General features: G+C 44.0%; 1 protein-coding gene across 1 annotated transcript in view; it reads right to left on the bottom strand.

Annotated features, from left to right (window-relative positions):
* Window positions 1-14,050, bottom strand: part of LOC111827494 (mediator of RNA polymerase II transcription subunit 12-like protein) — a 129,637-nt gene that overhangs the window by 74,433 nt on the left and 41,154 nt on the right. The window contains exon 2 of the mRNA XM_023760177.1: window positions 13,482-13,719. Within this exon, the coding sequence (XP_023615945.1) occupies window positions 13,482-13,580 (99 nt within the window). The 5' untranslated portion in view covers window positions 13,581-13,719. The remainder of the gene's footprint in view (window positions 1-13,481; window positions 13,720-14,050) is intronic.

The following is a 14,050-nucleotide window of genomic DNA, read 5'->3' as shown; positions in this document are numbered from 1 at the left end:
ACCACGCCAGGCACACGCCTGCAGGAAGGCATGTGCGATTTCCACCAAATGAACTGCACATTCATAAAAAAGGAAAATTTGTTGGTGATACAAATAAATGGATGCAGGAAAAATCAGGTAAAAATGCAGAACACCCTTCTTCCTGCTTGGGAGAGAACAGAAATTGGGAATGTCTCTTTTTGTTGCTGGTGGCGAGTTTGTTTTAGGTCAATTGCTCAAAAACAGAGAGGCTAAACCTTCAATTTCGAGCCAAGAAAACAAATGTCCTGAGTCCACCTCCAAAAATGTAGTCTAAACGTTAACGTCTGTGACCACCCCTCAGCCTTCACTCTCTTTATTTTCAGGAGGTTGATCTCCCCACCTCTTCCACGGCGCTTAGCCAGCCTTCAAGCAATTCTGTCGATTAACCGTCACTAAAGCAGCCCACGGCAGGTGGGCACCAGGTACTGAGGGCATGGACAGGTGGCATAAACCAAAGGCAAACAGGCCCTTTCAGTCATAAGCTCTTCAGTAAACAAGTTCATGCCAGAAGTCACAGAGTGAATGAGATGGGAGTCCAAACATTTCTTCCAATTCAGCAATCCAGTATTTCTAGGTACCTGGTCAGATCACTAAAGAGAGGGCACAAAAAGGTGGGACTCAGGTCCTCAGGCAACAGCACTTTCATCCTGAACAGTGTCAAAGAAGCCCAAGTATTTTGCACACTCCTCTCTTCCTTTCCTTTGACCAATTTTGTCACCAGCTGCCCATTCTTCTCCAGTCCTATTTAAAGTCCTTTTTACTTCATGCTTTGGTTACCACAGCCACCTCCCTCACAGCCTCCTGGACTCCACTCTCCCCACTGGATTTATCAGACATGAGCTAGTGAGATCAATCCGACAGCAGGACCTCCTGAGCTTATCCTCACCCCAACCTGCTTGATCTGCGGAGACACCGCCCCCTCACTCTGTGCCTCCCTCATCCTACCTCTCAGCTTTGTCGTCAGAAAGGGGGCAGCATGTCCCCTCTTACTCAGATCCTGTCCTTCCATCCTCCTGTGAAACCTCCACGTGTTCCAACCCTCTCCTTTCTGAACTCACAGCACTTTTAGCCTCACTGTGTAGAGAGCACAATGGCTGCAGCAGGGGCTCAGTAGCCCAACTCATCAGTGTGCAGCTAAATGACCTTGGCAAGCTCAGTAACCCCTCCCGTACCTCAATTTCCACATTTGTGAAAAGGTGATAAGTGTACCCACCTCAAGGGTATTTATGAGTCTGGCATAAAACCAAACACAGAAAACATTCGAATGACCAACACAATCAACATCAGATAGCAAAATGAAAAGTGGCACTTTACACACCATGTTGAATGGATATATTATTCCTCAAGTTTAAAATAAATAAAAGCAATACACTGGTCATTTTCTAACAGTTTTATGTGCACGAGATGTTAATTTCTAGAGCAGTGTTACTCAGAGTGTGATCTGAAACCCGTGCAGGTCCCACAAGAAACCTGCAGAAGTTTGAAAACGCCACTGCATTCCATCAGCATATCATTTTTCTAGTAACTCGTCTTCATCATATGTTTATACCAGTGCAACAGGTTGAAAATTAATTTTAAAAAGAAAAACCGGTTCTTCACTACTGATATTTTGAGAAGCTCTGTGCCAGAGGCGACAGACGGCAGGCTTCTATCTTTTCTACACCCCACATCGGCTAGTGGGAGGCATATATACATCGAGTACTAAGTAAATAAAACGATAACTTCAAAAACATTTCAATTATTTAATGATGACTTAAAAGTAGGTCTCATGTGAGAATAATGTACTAGTAAACAGTGTCTCCAATTCATAATTTTCTTTCCAGAAGGAGCTGACATTTAATCTCAAACTGACCAAAGAGTAAAAACAGCTCTGACTGGAAAATATTTTCCATGCGGCCTACTAAGACAGCATGGTGTGTAGTTTTAAAAAACCAAAACAAAACCAAAAAAATGGAGAAAGAAAAATTATTTAGCTCAGTCTTGCACACAGTTTTGATGGAACCTCATATCTTTACATAAACCAGAATCTTAGCAAAAAATTCCAACAACGCTTCAGACAAAACACATTTTTTTTGTTTTTCACTGTGGCCAATGCTGTATACGGTCCTAATCTCAACAACTTCATTAGATTAATCCATGAATGGAACGGCTGGGAAAGAAAAGCAGCAAATTCTACCAAATTTTAATTGACGAGACGGCGTGTGCACAGCTGAGCGGAGGCACACTGGATGTGGCTTGAAGGCTGAGTTTATTCTTGCTGGGGAAAATCTCTGCACATTCAAACTGCCTGGAAATTCCTGTAGAAAATTCAAGGTAAACAGGGAGCCCCATCCCAGTCCTGGCTCCCCTCTTCCTTGGAGGCAGCGATCTGGAGCGCAGTATACATAAGCCATCACTCCCGTGGGTCTTGACCCTCTGACCCCAGGACTAAGCTGATACCCCTTTTCTCTCCAGCAGGTTTTATCCCTTCCTCTCCCTCAACCGTTCCCAAAATCTGTGAACACAGTCAAGTTTATAGATTCAATATACTCTTGCTTTATTGAACTTTTAGCAATTCCTCCGAAAATGGGGTCCTATTTCCATCTCTGTGTCCTTGCCACCTGGAAAACACCCACAGTTCTGGAGATTTTTCTGACTCCTCCAGAGTACTGGCTGCTCCCTCATTTGTTCCCGCCACCCCGATGAACCTTTTATTGAGCTGACTACCTGCAGACAGGACTGCCAGCCCTCCACCCAAAGTTCCTCAATGGTGGGAACCACATTTTAATACCTTCTGGCACCCCCATGCGCTGTACTACGTCTTGATTTACCAGGTTTCTAATAACCACCAAATCCTATCAACAAATATTTAACTCCTACCACCTACCTCTCCTTGCCTCTGGTTACCAGCGGGAGACAAAAGGGACATGGTCCCCAACTGATGGAACTTAACAATGGCTGGGGAACAGAGCAGACAATAAACAAATCAAATACAAACTGTGTTGCATGCTGAAGAGCAAACCATCACTTTGCAGTGATATAGAGAGGAATAAAGAGAGTAAGGCAAGCAGGCTGCAGGAGCCACAGGTGCAAAGGTCATGACTAAGAGAGGCTGCTAACCTAAGAGGAGGCAAATGTAGCTAGAGTCACCCCACTAGCTCTCCCTTCAGGCCGCCCATCACCCCATACTCACCTCCCTCGAACCACTCTCCTCAGAGGTCCTGCTGACAGGATGCACGAAGTCCAGTTCTAGAAGGCTACATCCTCAGAGTCAGCCTGCTCCTCCATCTATTTGCACACTCTCGACAGGTGTGGACAAAAAGGGGCCACATGCTAACCTGACTAGCTCAGGAAAGGCCTTGCAAACTCAGAGACCTAAAGTAACTACAAAGGATGGTCTGAAATTAAAACTTTTTTTTTATTATTGATTTCACAGAGAAGGAGGGGGGAGGGAGGGAGGTAGAGAGAGAGAGAGAGAGAGAGAGAGAGAGAGAATCATTGATCAGCTACCTCCTGCACACTCCCCAATGGGGATCAAGCCTGCAACCCAGGCATGTGCCTTGACAGGGAATCGAACCATGACCTCCTGGTTCGTAGATTGATGTTCAACCACTGAGCCATGCTGGTCGGGCTGAAATTAAAACTTTGTAATTAAAAAGCATCTATGGTGGGTAGTCATGTCCTAGGCAGGTATCTTCCCTGACAAAGATCAATTTTGATCTTAACTGAGCCTATCATCTTTTTGCATCTATAATAACATACCTTTGGAATGTCAGGGTAACTTGTAACTTCCCTTTTCCCAGACCCCTCAGGGCACAACCAATGTGTTAGGCTGCCACAAATTCCCTCACTGTTATTGTTATCATTATAATTATTGACTGTTAACTATCCTATGCCCACCTATGTAAAAGAAGTTTGTGTCTATCATTTTACTTTTTATCCAATCTCAGAGGTTTCCTGCTTTACTTCCTCCCACCTCCCTAATCTATCACCAATGGTTTCATGTAACCCACTTACGACTCCTCCTTTGATGGTATTTCATAAAAATAGGTGAAAAACAGTCTCCAGATCATTGTCTCAATATGGTGAGATTCTGCTTCCCAACAGTTGTCAATAGTTTGGCTCAAATAAACTCACAAAAATTCTTTACAGCTTTGAATATTTCTCATGTTAACAAACTCATTCTCTCCTCCCCCTCCCCAACCCTTGGAAAAAAGTAAAAAACATTCTTTTGTTCCCAATAGTGTGTTTTGGGACCACCATCAATCTACCTACCAACTGTGTAAGCCAGTCCAAGACCTTTGAGGTTCCCAAGAACTTTCCAGCTATATATCTGTGTGAAGCCAGGTTTTCTTCATATTCTTCAGCCAAAACAACATATTGTAACAGACTGAATGTAGAACTCAATGTGAGAATCCAGACATTAATGAGATTTGCAAAAATGTAAAACAATTTTCACTGTTGTGTTTGGGAAAATGGCTACTGTTCATAAGAAATATTTTCAAAATGAAATTAGTTTATTAATTTTAAATGAACTATATATATTTCTAAGATTTCTCAGTTTTCATTTCTAATACAGTAAATATGGAGATATAACCTACATAAACAAAAGCTCTATGGAGTCCTCAAAAATTGTTTTACTATTTTAAAGAGGTCCTAAAATCAAAAAGGTTTTAGCCTAAGCTAAAAATGTTGGTATATTCTTATACCCATCATTCTCTTTTCCATACTGTGTCTATCGTACCATCCAAATAACCTCTTAAAGCCTCTCTTCATTTCTTCCCAACCCCAATAGGCCAATAAACAGACCCCAAATGATGTTCACATCAAATCCTGGAATCTGTGAATGGTACCTTATTTGGAAAAGGGGTTTTTGCAGATCTTGAGAGGAAATCATCCTAGATTACCCAGGTGGGCCCTAAATCCAATAACAAGTATCCTTATAAAACACTCAGAGAAGAACAGACACGCAGAGAAGGCAGCCATGTGAAGACGGAGGCAGGAAATACATTGGGGTGGGCACAGAGAAGCCAAGGAACACGTAGATCCATCAGAGGGAAGGAAGAATTCTCCCCCTAGAGCAGTGGTCGGCAAACCACGGCTCACGAGCCACATGCGGCTCTTTGGCCCCTTGAGTGTGGCTCTTCCACAAAATACCACATGCGGGCGCACACATACAGTGCGATTGAAACTTTGTGGCCCATGCGCAGAAGTCGGTTTTCAGCATGGGCGAAACAAGTATACAAGACGAGTATGGATGGGAGAGTTGGAAGGGGTCGACCTCAGCAAACGTGCCTAAATCAGATTGAGGACATTTTTAGCAAAGGCCAGCTTAGGAGTACCCTAATTAAGTTAATAACAATGTACCTACCTATATAGTTTAAGTTCAAAAAATTTGGCTCTCAAAAGAAATTTCAATCGTTGTACTGTTGATATTTGGCTCTGTTGACTAATGAGTTTGCCGACCACTGCCCTAGAGCGTCCACGGGGAGTGCGACGCTAGACCAGTGATGGTGAACCTTTTGAGCTCGGTGTGTCAGCATTTTGAAAAACCCTAACTTAACTCTGGTCCCCTGTCACACATAGAAATTTTTTGATATTTGCAACCATAGTAAAACAAAGACTTATATTTTTGATATTTATTTTATATATTTAAATGCCATTTAACAAAGAAAAATCAACCAAAAAAATGAGTTCACATGTCACCTCTGACACACGTGTCATAGGTTCGCCATCACTGCGCTAGACCCTACTGACACTTTCTTTGGACTTCTATTTTCCAGACTATGAAAAAATAAATTTCCATCATTTTAAGCCTCCCAGTTTGTGGTAACTTGTTATGGCAGCCACAAGAAACTAATATACCAACCACCAGGACTGGAATGTCAGTGACCACCGTCCTAGCTACTCAGTCTTTGCCTTAATGTGAGTGACCCTCAGAGCCACTGTCCCCTCAAACTGTGACCCTTAGTCATCTAAAATAGATTTCCCTTACCACCCTTGAATGGCACCTCATTGACTCGACCGTAGTATCTAAACGCCTCAACACAGCGCACAAAGCCCCCATAACTTGATCACACCTTTCTTTCCTGTTCCAACCCAGCTCCCCCACACCTGTACACCCACCATGCCTCAGGCCCACAGCCCAGAGCAAACCCCATGTTCCTTCAGGCCTCTGACCCTTGGCCCATGTTGGTCTAACGCTCTTCCTAGAATTAATTTCCTCCCACATTCTCATCCCCATCCACTCCTACACATCCTCCAAGTTCCAGACTCAAAAATCTAGGTCCTGTCAAAAAATGGGCTGCTCCTTCTTGTTGCCACAGCACTTTGCACACGCCTCTCAAAGAATATCTGAAACATGCTATTGCTCACTCACGAGGCTCTAGCTCCCTCTACACCAGACTCTCTCAACCTTGGAACTACTGACATTTGAGGCCAGATAATCCCTTATTGAGGAAGGCTGTCCAGAACACTGGAGAATGTTAACAACATCCCTGGCTTCTACCAACTACATGCCAGTAACAGCATGTGTGCGCACATGCAAACATGGACACACAAGCACACACACAGTTCTAATGTTAGTGGGGGAGAGGGAGGTGCACCTCCCCCAGATGAAAACCATTGCTCTATACTGAAGTCTTTGGGGGCTTGGGACCATATCCAATGCTCTTAGCATTCCTTTATTCTTACATCCATTTATACAAGAAATTCTGAGTCCCAGGTATGGGTCAGGCACTGTGCTCAAAGTTAGGCATACGGCAGGAAGTAAAAATCTTGGGCCATGTGATCATGAAGCCACAGCTGGCCAAGGGCCTGCAAGGTATTCAATAATATTGGATGAATGACTGAATTTGTTTGGCAGGCATATACATACTAATGTTTCCCTCAAAGCATGGAAAATAAAACCCAAGGGCTAAATTTTTTCTCCTCTTCTCAGGGCCATAGTATTGCAGAGTAAGGGGGAGCCATTTCTATAGACTGCCATATAAGTGTTGCTCTCTGGAAGTGGGCAATTGGTACAGCTTGTGTTTGTATCTCCAAGAAAGCTACCCATAAATAAAGGAGTGTCTCAATCAATAAAAAGAAAACTCTATAGGAACGTTCCCCTACACATGCACTGCCCACAAATGCCAATGCCAGGCTATCTATGCCAAAGGCCACAGAAGGACTGGGAACCTTCCACCAAAACCACAAAGAGTGGAGTGCCTGAGCTTCCGGAGTATTCTTCCCTCTGCCTAAGAAACACCATCCAAGATTCAGACAAGCTCAGAGAAGACCAAGTGGTGAGCCGAGCAGTCCCCAGCTCACGGAGCTCTGCATGCCCTAAAATCAGAACAATTCTCATTGCCGGGGCAACGTGAGGGTGTTCACCAGCAGCGAGGCTGTTTACAGAGGAAGGCCAAGTAAAGTTGCAAGAACAAATCAGGACACACAAGTGTGTGGCCCAGATCTGCCTTAACAAGTCACGTTAACCTCTCTGGGACTCGATTTCCTTTTGTATTGAACGACAAAATTAGACTGCCTCTAAATTGCATTCTAGCTCTAAATATACCTGGTCTCCCCCCACCCAAAATATAGACCCACAGAATCTCCCTCTCCAAACAAAACTGAACAGAGCTCTTCCTCCCTTCCTAATCAAACTCTTTTTGCCAAAAGTGGAAATAAATAAAGGAGCCACTTCAACTTCACCTCCGCATCTGAGAAGCACTGGGCAGGGTTCAGAGTGCTGCCACGCAGGCACTGTGTCTGCTGTGCACTCAGGAAGCCAGAGAGCAGGAGAGTTCTGGAAAATGTGTATTCTCTGAAAAGGGGGCTCATGTTGTGACGATTTGAGGGTGCCAGAATTTAAGTGGGAAGTACCATGACAACATTAGAATGCTTTCAGCTACAAGAAATTGACAACTGGTCCAACAATAGCTACACCACCTGGACATCTACCATTTTACTTAACAAGAAGTCCAGGGAGAGGTGGTCCCAAGGTAAATTCAGTAGCTTTAACAATTTCATAAAGCCACTCAATTGCCCCCTCTTGTACTGACTTTTCATCCACAGGCTTGTTGCCTCATGGTACAGAGAGACTCCTTGGCTCCAACTACCACATCCTCTTACTACTTTTCCAAAGACAGGAAATTAAGGAGCTAACAGGTATAAAGGGTACTCTTCCCCTGTGCCTGTATTTTTTTCTGTAAAGAAAAAATTCTTCTACAGAAGTCCAGTAGTAAATTACCATTAAATGTCTCTAACCAGAATTAAGTCATCTGCTCGCTCCAAAATTCAAGAAAGGCTAGGAAAGTGAGATCTGGCTTTTCTTTAAAAACTTTTTTATAGGAAGTGGATAAGGGAAACCTGGGATAAGAATGATGGTGAAGCACCAGCCAAGTTTCTGCAACATACAAGTAGACCCAGTGGTGTGCTGGCAAATGCTTCAAAACCAGCTTTTTTTTTTTTGGAAGGGGGTGAGGGTGAAGAGGGGAAAAAAGCAAAACAAAACAAAAAAAAACTCTAATTTGTAGCATTTGCCAATATCCTTGGTGTAAATATTCCCATTGTGCTAGATTTCAAACTACCAACATAGTATTAACCAGCTCACAAAATTCCTGAAATTTTTATGCTCATCAGGTACAAGCACACCACTGAATGTATACCTTGCACTTGGTAATAATTTAAGTTTACAATGCTCCTTCATATTTATAACACTCTAGATGATTCGGTGGTATTCTCCCAGCTCATAGGTGAGGGAAAAGACAGCACCCCAAATCACACAGCACATGTGGCAGAGCTGAAGTGCTCACATGAGAGCCCCCACCCCAACCCTACCACAGTTTGCAGCATCAGGTGTATAAGTGTCTGTATCTACATCCTATAATATCCCTCGGCCTACCTATCAGCTAAAGGGCTCTAGTTTGGTTAGGAACCAATAACAAAGACCCATTCCTATAAACTCAGTCAAAGTTACCTAATAATTATTCTATAAGGTATATTCTTCTATGACAGTAGTAGTACATGGTTATTGTTACAGCTTAGAATACAGATTAGTACAAAAAAAGAAAAATCACCCTTAATCTCATCCTCAAGAGATAACAACTGTTTGAATGTGGGTAATAATCTTTTCAGAATATTAGACACACAGGGTGGGGCAAAAGTAGGTTTACAGCTTTGAGTACGTGAAACAGAGTTTATTCTTGAACTATCATTTACTAATTATTTTATTATTTTCCATGCAAACAACTGTAAACATACTTTTGCCCCACCCTGTATATTTTTTAAGAAGTCATGCTATTTTGCAATATAAAGACATTTTTCTTTATTATGTAAATTTCCCAAAACATAGAGAAATAGGTTGAAGGTTGGTATAATGAGCTCTGCTGTGGCCATCACCCAGCTTCAGAAATTATCTACAGACATTTAAAAGTCAGTGTTTCCACTTCCCTTCTCAGGGAGGAATGTGTAGGAGGCAGGCCTCTCCCTCTGGCTTTCCCCTCAGACTTCAGGCTGAGTCAGCCAGCTCCTTGCAGCGCCGCTGGGAGAACACTACTGAAGAGAACTCTTCATCATGCCACTCTTCTCATGGGTCCCTCCAACTTCTCCAATTCCTTTCTCGTCTGTCAAGAAGCCTCAGAAGTAGGGTTCAGAGCTCATTACATACATCACAATTCTTGGAGTTTCCATCTTCTACTAGCTCCATTCTTCCATGTCTGCTTTGCCCTCATGTCTAGGTGCACGCACCCCATGGGAAACCCTGCTAACTGGTTTAACTAAAATCCTAGGACTGTGTTCATCCTCATCTTGCCCTACTTAGTACCCAGCCAACCCAGCAACTTCCAGACCTCACTTCCTGGCACTGCATCGCCACAGGCACCAGACCAAGTGAAATACCGAAAGACTGAAGGATAGTGGCTGCACCCCAAATTAACATCTTTGCATGAGTCCCCAAAGTGCCCAGTTGAGACCCACACCCAGAGTCAAAAATCTCTGCTGCCCAGACAAGTTCAAAGAATAGCCTCATGGGACAAAACAAGAACTGCTCCCCAGGGCCCCAGTTTAGCCAAGTGCATGCAGGAGGGAGCTGTGGATATTTAAAGACTGAGGAATAGAATACTACTCTGCTATAAACCATGCACAGCTGACAGAAAACAAGACTATGCTGGGAACCACGATTAGAACAAAACTTCCAGGGGAAAGTAGCTAAACTCATTTGCACTATTTTGTACCAAAAGGTACTAACACTTGGAACAGTGTCTTTGTCTAAAGATTCTAACACATCAAAGAGTGGGGAGCAGGTCGGAATAAGGGAGAGTGGTCTACAAGTTCTCTACAAATAAGACATAAAGTAAAACAATGATAGTCAAACTTACACAATTAAAACTCACAGCTACAGTAATAAGAATACTTTCTACCAGGAGAGGTTTTCTCACACAAATGTAATGCTAATTTAGCACCACGTTCCTGAATTTCTCTGAAAAGCACCATTATACTAATTTACAAATGAGAAGTTATGCACCTTGCCCAAGGCCACACAACTGCAAAGAGGCTGAACCAGAATTCATGTCCAGGTCTGTACAAATGGGAAGTCCACACTTCCTCCATTAATCAGCATTTCCCACAAGGCAGGACACACAAAGATGGCCTTTTTTGTTGTTATTCTTAATCCTCACCAGCAGATATTTTTTCCATTGATTTTTAGAAAGAGAGGGAGGGGGAGAGAGGAAAAGAAGAGAAATGAGGAGGGAGAGGGAGAAAAAGAGAGAAATATCATGTGAGAAACACATCCATTGGCTGCCACCTGAACATGCCCCAACCTGGGGTGGGGATTGAACCCAGGCACATGCCCTAGACCAGGAATCGAACCAGCAACCATTTGGTGCACAAGCTGTGGTGCTCTAACCACTGAGTGCATTGGTCAGGGCAAACTTTTAAGTTCTAATATTATCGTCTTGTTTAAATCCCTATAGTCATGTGTGCATATGTAATATTAAGTAAATAAAAAATTTAAATTATAGACATGAAATAAATTTTACATTTTATGTGTATACATGAAACATAAAAAGTTTCTTAAAAGATAATTTAAAGGAAACATTAGGATAAAAGAACAGGTGATACAGAGATAGGGTATAAATTCTGAGACAATACATAAATCACTGAAGCTTGTAGAAAACACTGCTCACCAGACCACCACACCACCACCCAAGAACAGCCAAGCACCTGTTTGTTCCATACTGTACTCAAATTTGACTATAGTCACACATAACTCTGACTCTGCTCCAGGGAGATAAAATGTGGCTGCTTTGAGGGGAAGGGCACAACATCAGTACAACAATTTAGCACAAATCATCCTTAACACAGTATTGGTTGACATAAATACTGGTTTGGTGGTCCAACTCCTCTGCTTATCTACCACACACCTTGATTAAGTCCAGTCCCCTTTTCTGGGCTTCAGTTTCACTTTGTCAAAAGAAAGTTACCACAAAAGTAGACTCTAAGGTCACTTCCAGTTTTAGAATTTCATAAACTGTTGCAAGATCCTAAAATCCCAAATTATTTTTTCCAGAATCATAGAGGCCCCAATCCTAATTGAGTGTCGATCTGAGAAATAAATGGTCAGTCCATGTTTCCAGAGAGCAAAGTATTAACAGCACAATATATGATAAAGTCCTGTGGAGTACAACACACTCTCTAATGAATGGCATCCCAGGCCACCATACCTCAACTGGGAATGCTATCAATTATGCTGCCCTCTAGAAAGATGTAGCAAGACATGAATTACAGGATGACAAAGATCAGCCAATCAATGTACCTGTCCCAAACAAAACTCTAAAAATTTCCTGCCACTGCCCTAGCCAGTTTGGCTCAGTGGATAAAGCGTTAGCCCAAGCACCTAAGGGTCTTGGGTTCGATTCCTGGTCAAGGGCCACATTCAGGGCACTTGCAGAAGGCAATCAATAGATGTGTCTCTCTCACATTGATGTTTCTCTGTTTCTCCCCCTCCCTTCCACTCTCTCTGAAAATCAGAGGAATAATACCTGCGATGAGGATTAACAACAACAAAAAATTTCCTGCCGCTAATTTTTAAATTATTAATTTTCGTTACATTTGGTCCTTCATGTGTTGTTTCCAGTCCTTAACAATCAAGTTTATTCTGAGTCAAGGAGAATAAATGGGAAAGAAATCTTTAAAAATCTCAAACTTATATTAAGCCTCAGCTGAAAACTACCTGTAAAACTTTTCCAGTTCAATTTGAATTACTCCAAAGATGCTCAAACATATTTAGTGTGCTAAACCTCTAAAAGTTGTCACTCCTTATTTTTCAGAAACATTATTAACAGTTGGACCAGAACATTTTTTCTCTATTATTGAATTAGATACATTTATCAAAAGGGAAGTCTTAAGGGAACCCTCCTTGCCTTCTTTACAGCGCCCTTTCTGTGATGTCAGTAGGCCTGTAAACTTTTAAAATAGGGTCTTTAGATTCCAGAAAGAAGTTCTGAAATGCGCTCACTTCTTGTTTAGCTCAAGAAAATAGAAGATGGGTGGGCTGCAACTGACAAACTCAGAAAGCACAGCTGGGTAGCAGGTAATCTTAAAAAAAAAAAAAAGCAAATCCCTGAGCAAATTGTGTAGCCAATGTTGATCATTATAACTGGAGAGTTGTTACATAATTACTTGTTAACTACTGACAGACAATACATGGCTACGAAAAGCCATGGTTACTCTACCCATTGAAGACAGTGTAACCAGTGCACCAGTCAAGGTTTCTCCAATTAATTTCGGGACCTATTCCCTTCCAAGGTAACCCGACTGCTTTTACATATACAAAACAGACTCCAGGAATTAAGCCACTAGCCTCTACGGACGAAATCAGTGTTTCCGGTAATACTGATCTTTAAAGGGGAGACGAGATATAGAAAGAAGTAGGTTCAAAGAACTAAATACTTATCACCTCGATAAAAAAGACTTCATTCTAAACTGGAAATTTTGAACAGAAAAGCCCCCCCTCCACACACACACACACACACACACACACACAGAGGCATTCGCCTGGTCCCTGCTCAGCTGGCGCAAAACACAAGACCTTTATCGGATGCACCCCATTCCAACATTTTCCAAAAAGTTTACGAAGATTTACCGAAGCGGCGGGAAGAAAAATTAAGCATGCAGAAGCGGGGGAGAGCGAACTGGAGGATTATGGCAAAGAAGAACCCGATGAAGCGCCCAGCAATGACACGCAAGGCCCGCTAACCGAGTAGTGACCCTGCACTGCACCGGAGGAGCAAGCGCCCCAGTGGAGCGCGGGAACTGACAGCCGTTCGGTTTATGCTGCCGGAGGGGGGGGGGGGGCAGTCCCCAGCCCAGCCCCCGCCGCCAGTCCCCTCCACGACCCTTCCCCTGCAGCGCTGCCGTTGCCCGCTGGGCCAACTTGGCCCCGGGTCAGCGCTGCGGACCGCGGCCCCGGTTGCCCGGGAGGCCGCCGGCGCCCTTACCTCCTTCTGCTTGGGGTCCTGCGGGTAGACGTCCGGCGGCCCGAGCCGGGGGCGTTTCAGCGGTCTCTGCTCATAGCTGAGAAGCCCGAAGGCGGCCATGATCTCTCATGTTAACCGGCAAAATGAATGAGAGTTGGAGCTGGAGCTGGAGCAGCCGCCTCTGAGCACCAGGGAGCAGCACTTTGCAGACAGACTCCCTCTCTCCCCCTTCTCACTCGCTTGCTCGCTCGCTGTGGCGCTGCAGGAAGGAATAAAGCAGGTTGGATGCTGCCTCTGCCAGGCACGCAGACACGCACTGATGGGGGCAGCCTCCGGCCGGCACCCGGCTGCGCTGGAGCCCCAGGACGCACCGCTTTTGTGCCGGCGGAGGGGCTGCCTCCGGACGCCTCCCTACACACCCGGTCCCCAGGGGGAGGAGCAGCTGATGGGAACCTGCGACTTTTTTCCCCAAAGGACCCAAACCCACCCCAGTCGGACGCAGGGCAGGGCGTGGGGGAGGGGCCCCGGGAGGAAAAAAAAACTTTTCTCGGCGCCCTGGCGGGTGGCCCAAGTGTTTGCCCCAGGCAAGG

Source organism: Myotis lucifugus, unplaced genomic scaffold (genome assembly GCF_000147115.1).
Source record: "Myotis lucifugus unplaced genomic scaffold, Myoluc2.0 scaffold_175, whole genome shotgun sequence".
NCBI lineage: Eukaryota > Metazoa > Chordata > Mammalia > Chiroptera > Vespertilionidae > Myotis > Myotis lucifugus.
The sequence above is the reverse complement of the archived record's forward strand: the minus strand, read 5'-3'. Positions and strand labels throughout refer to the sequence as shown.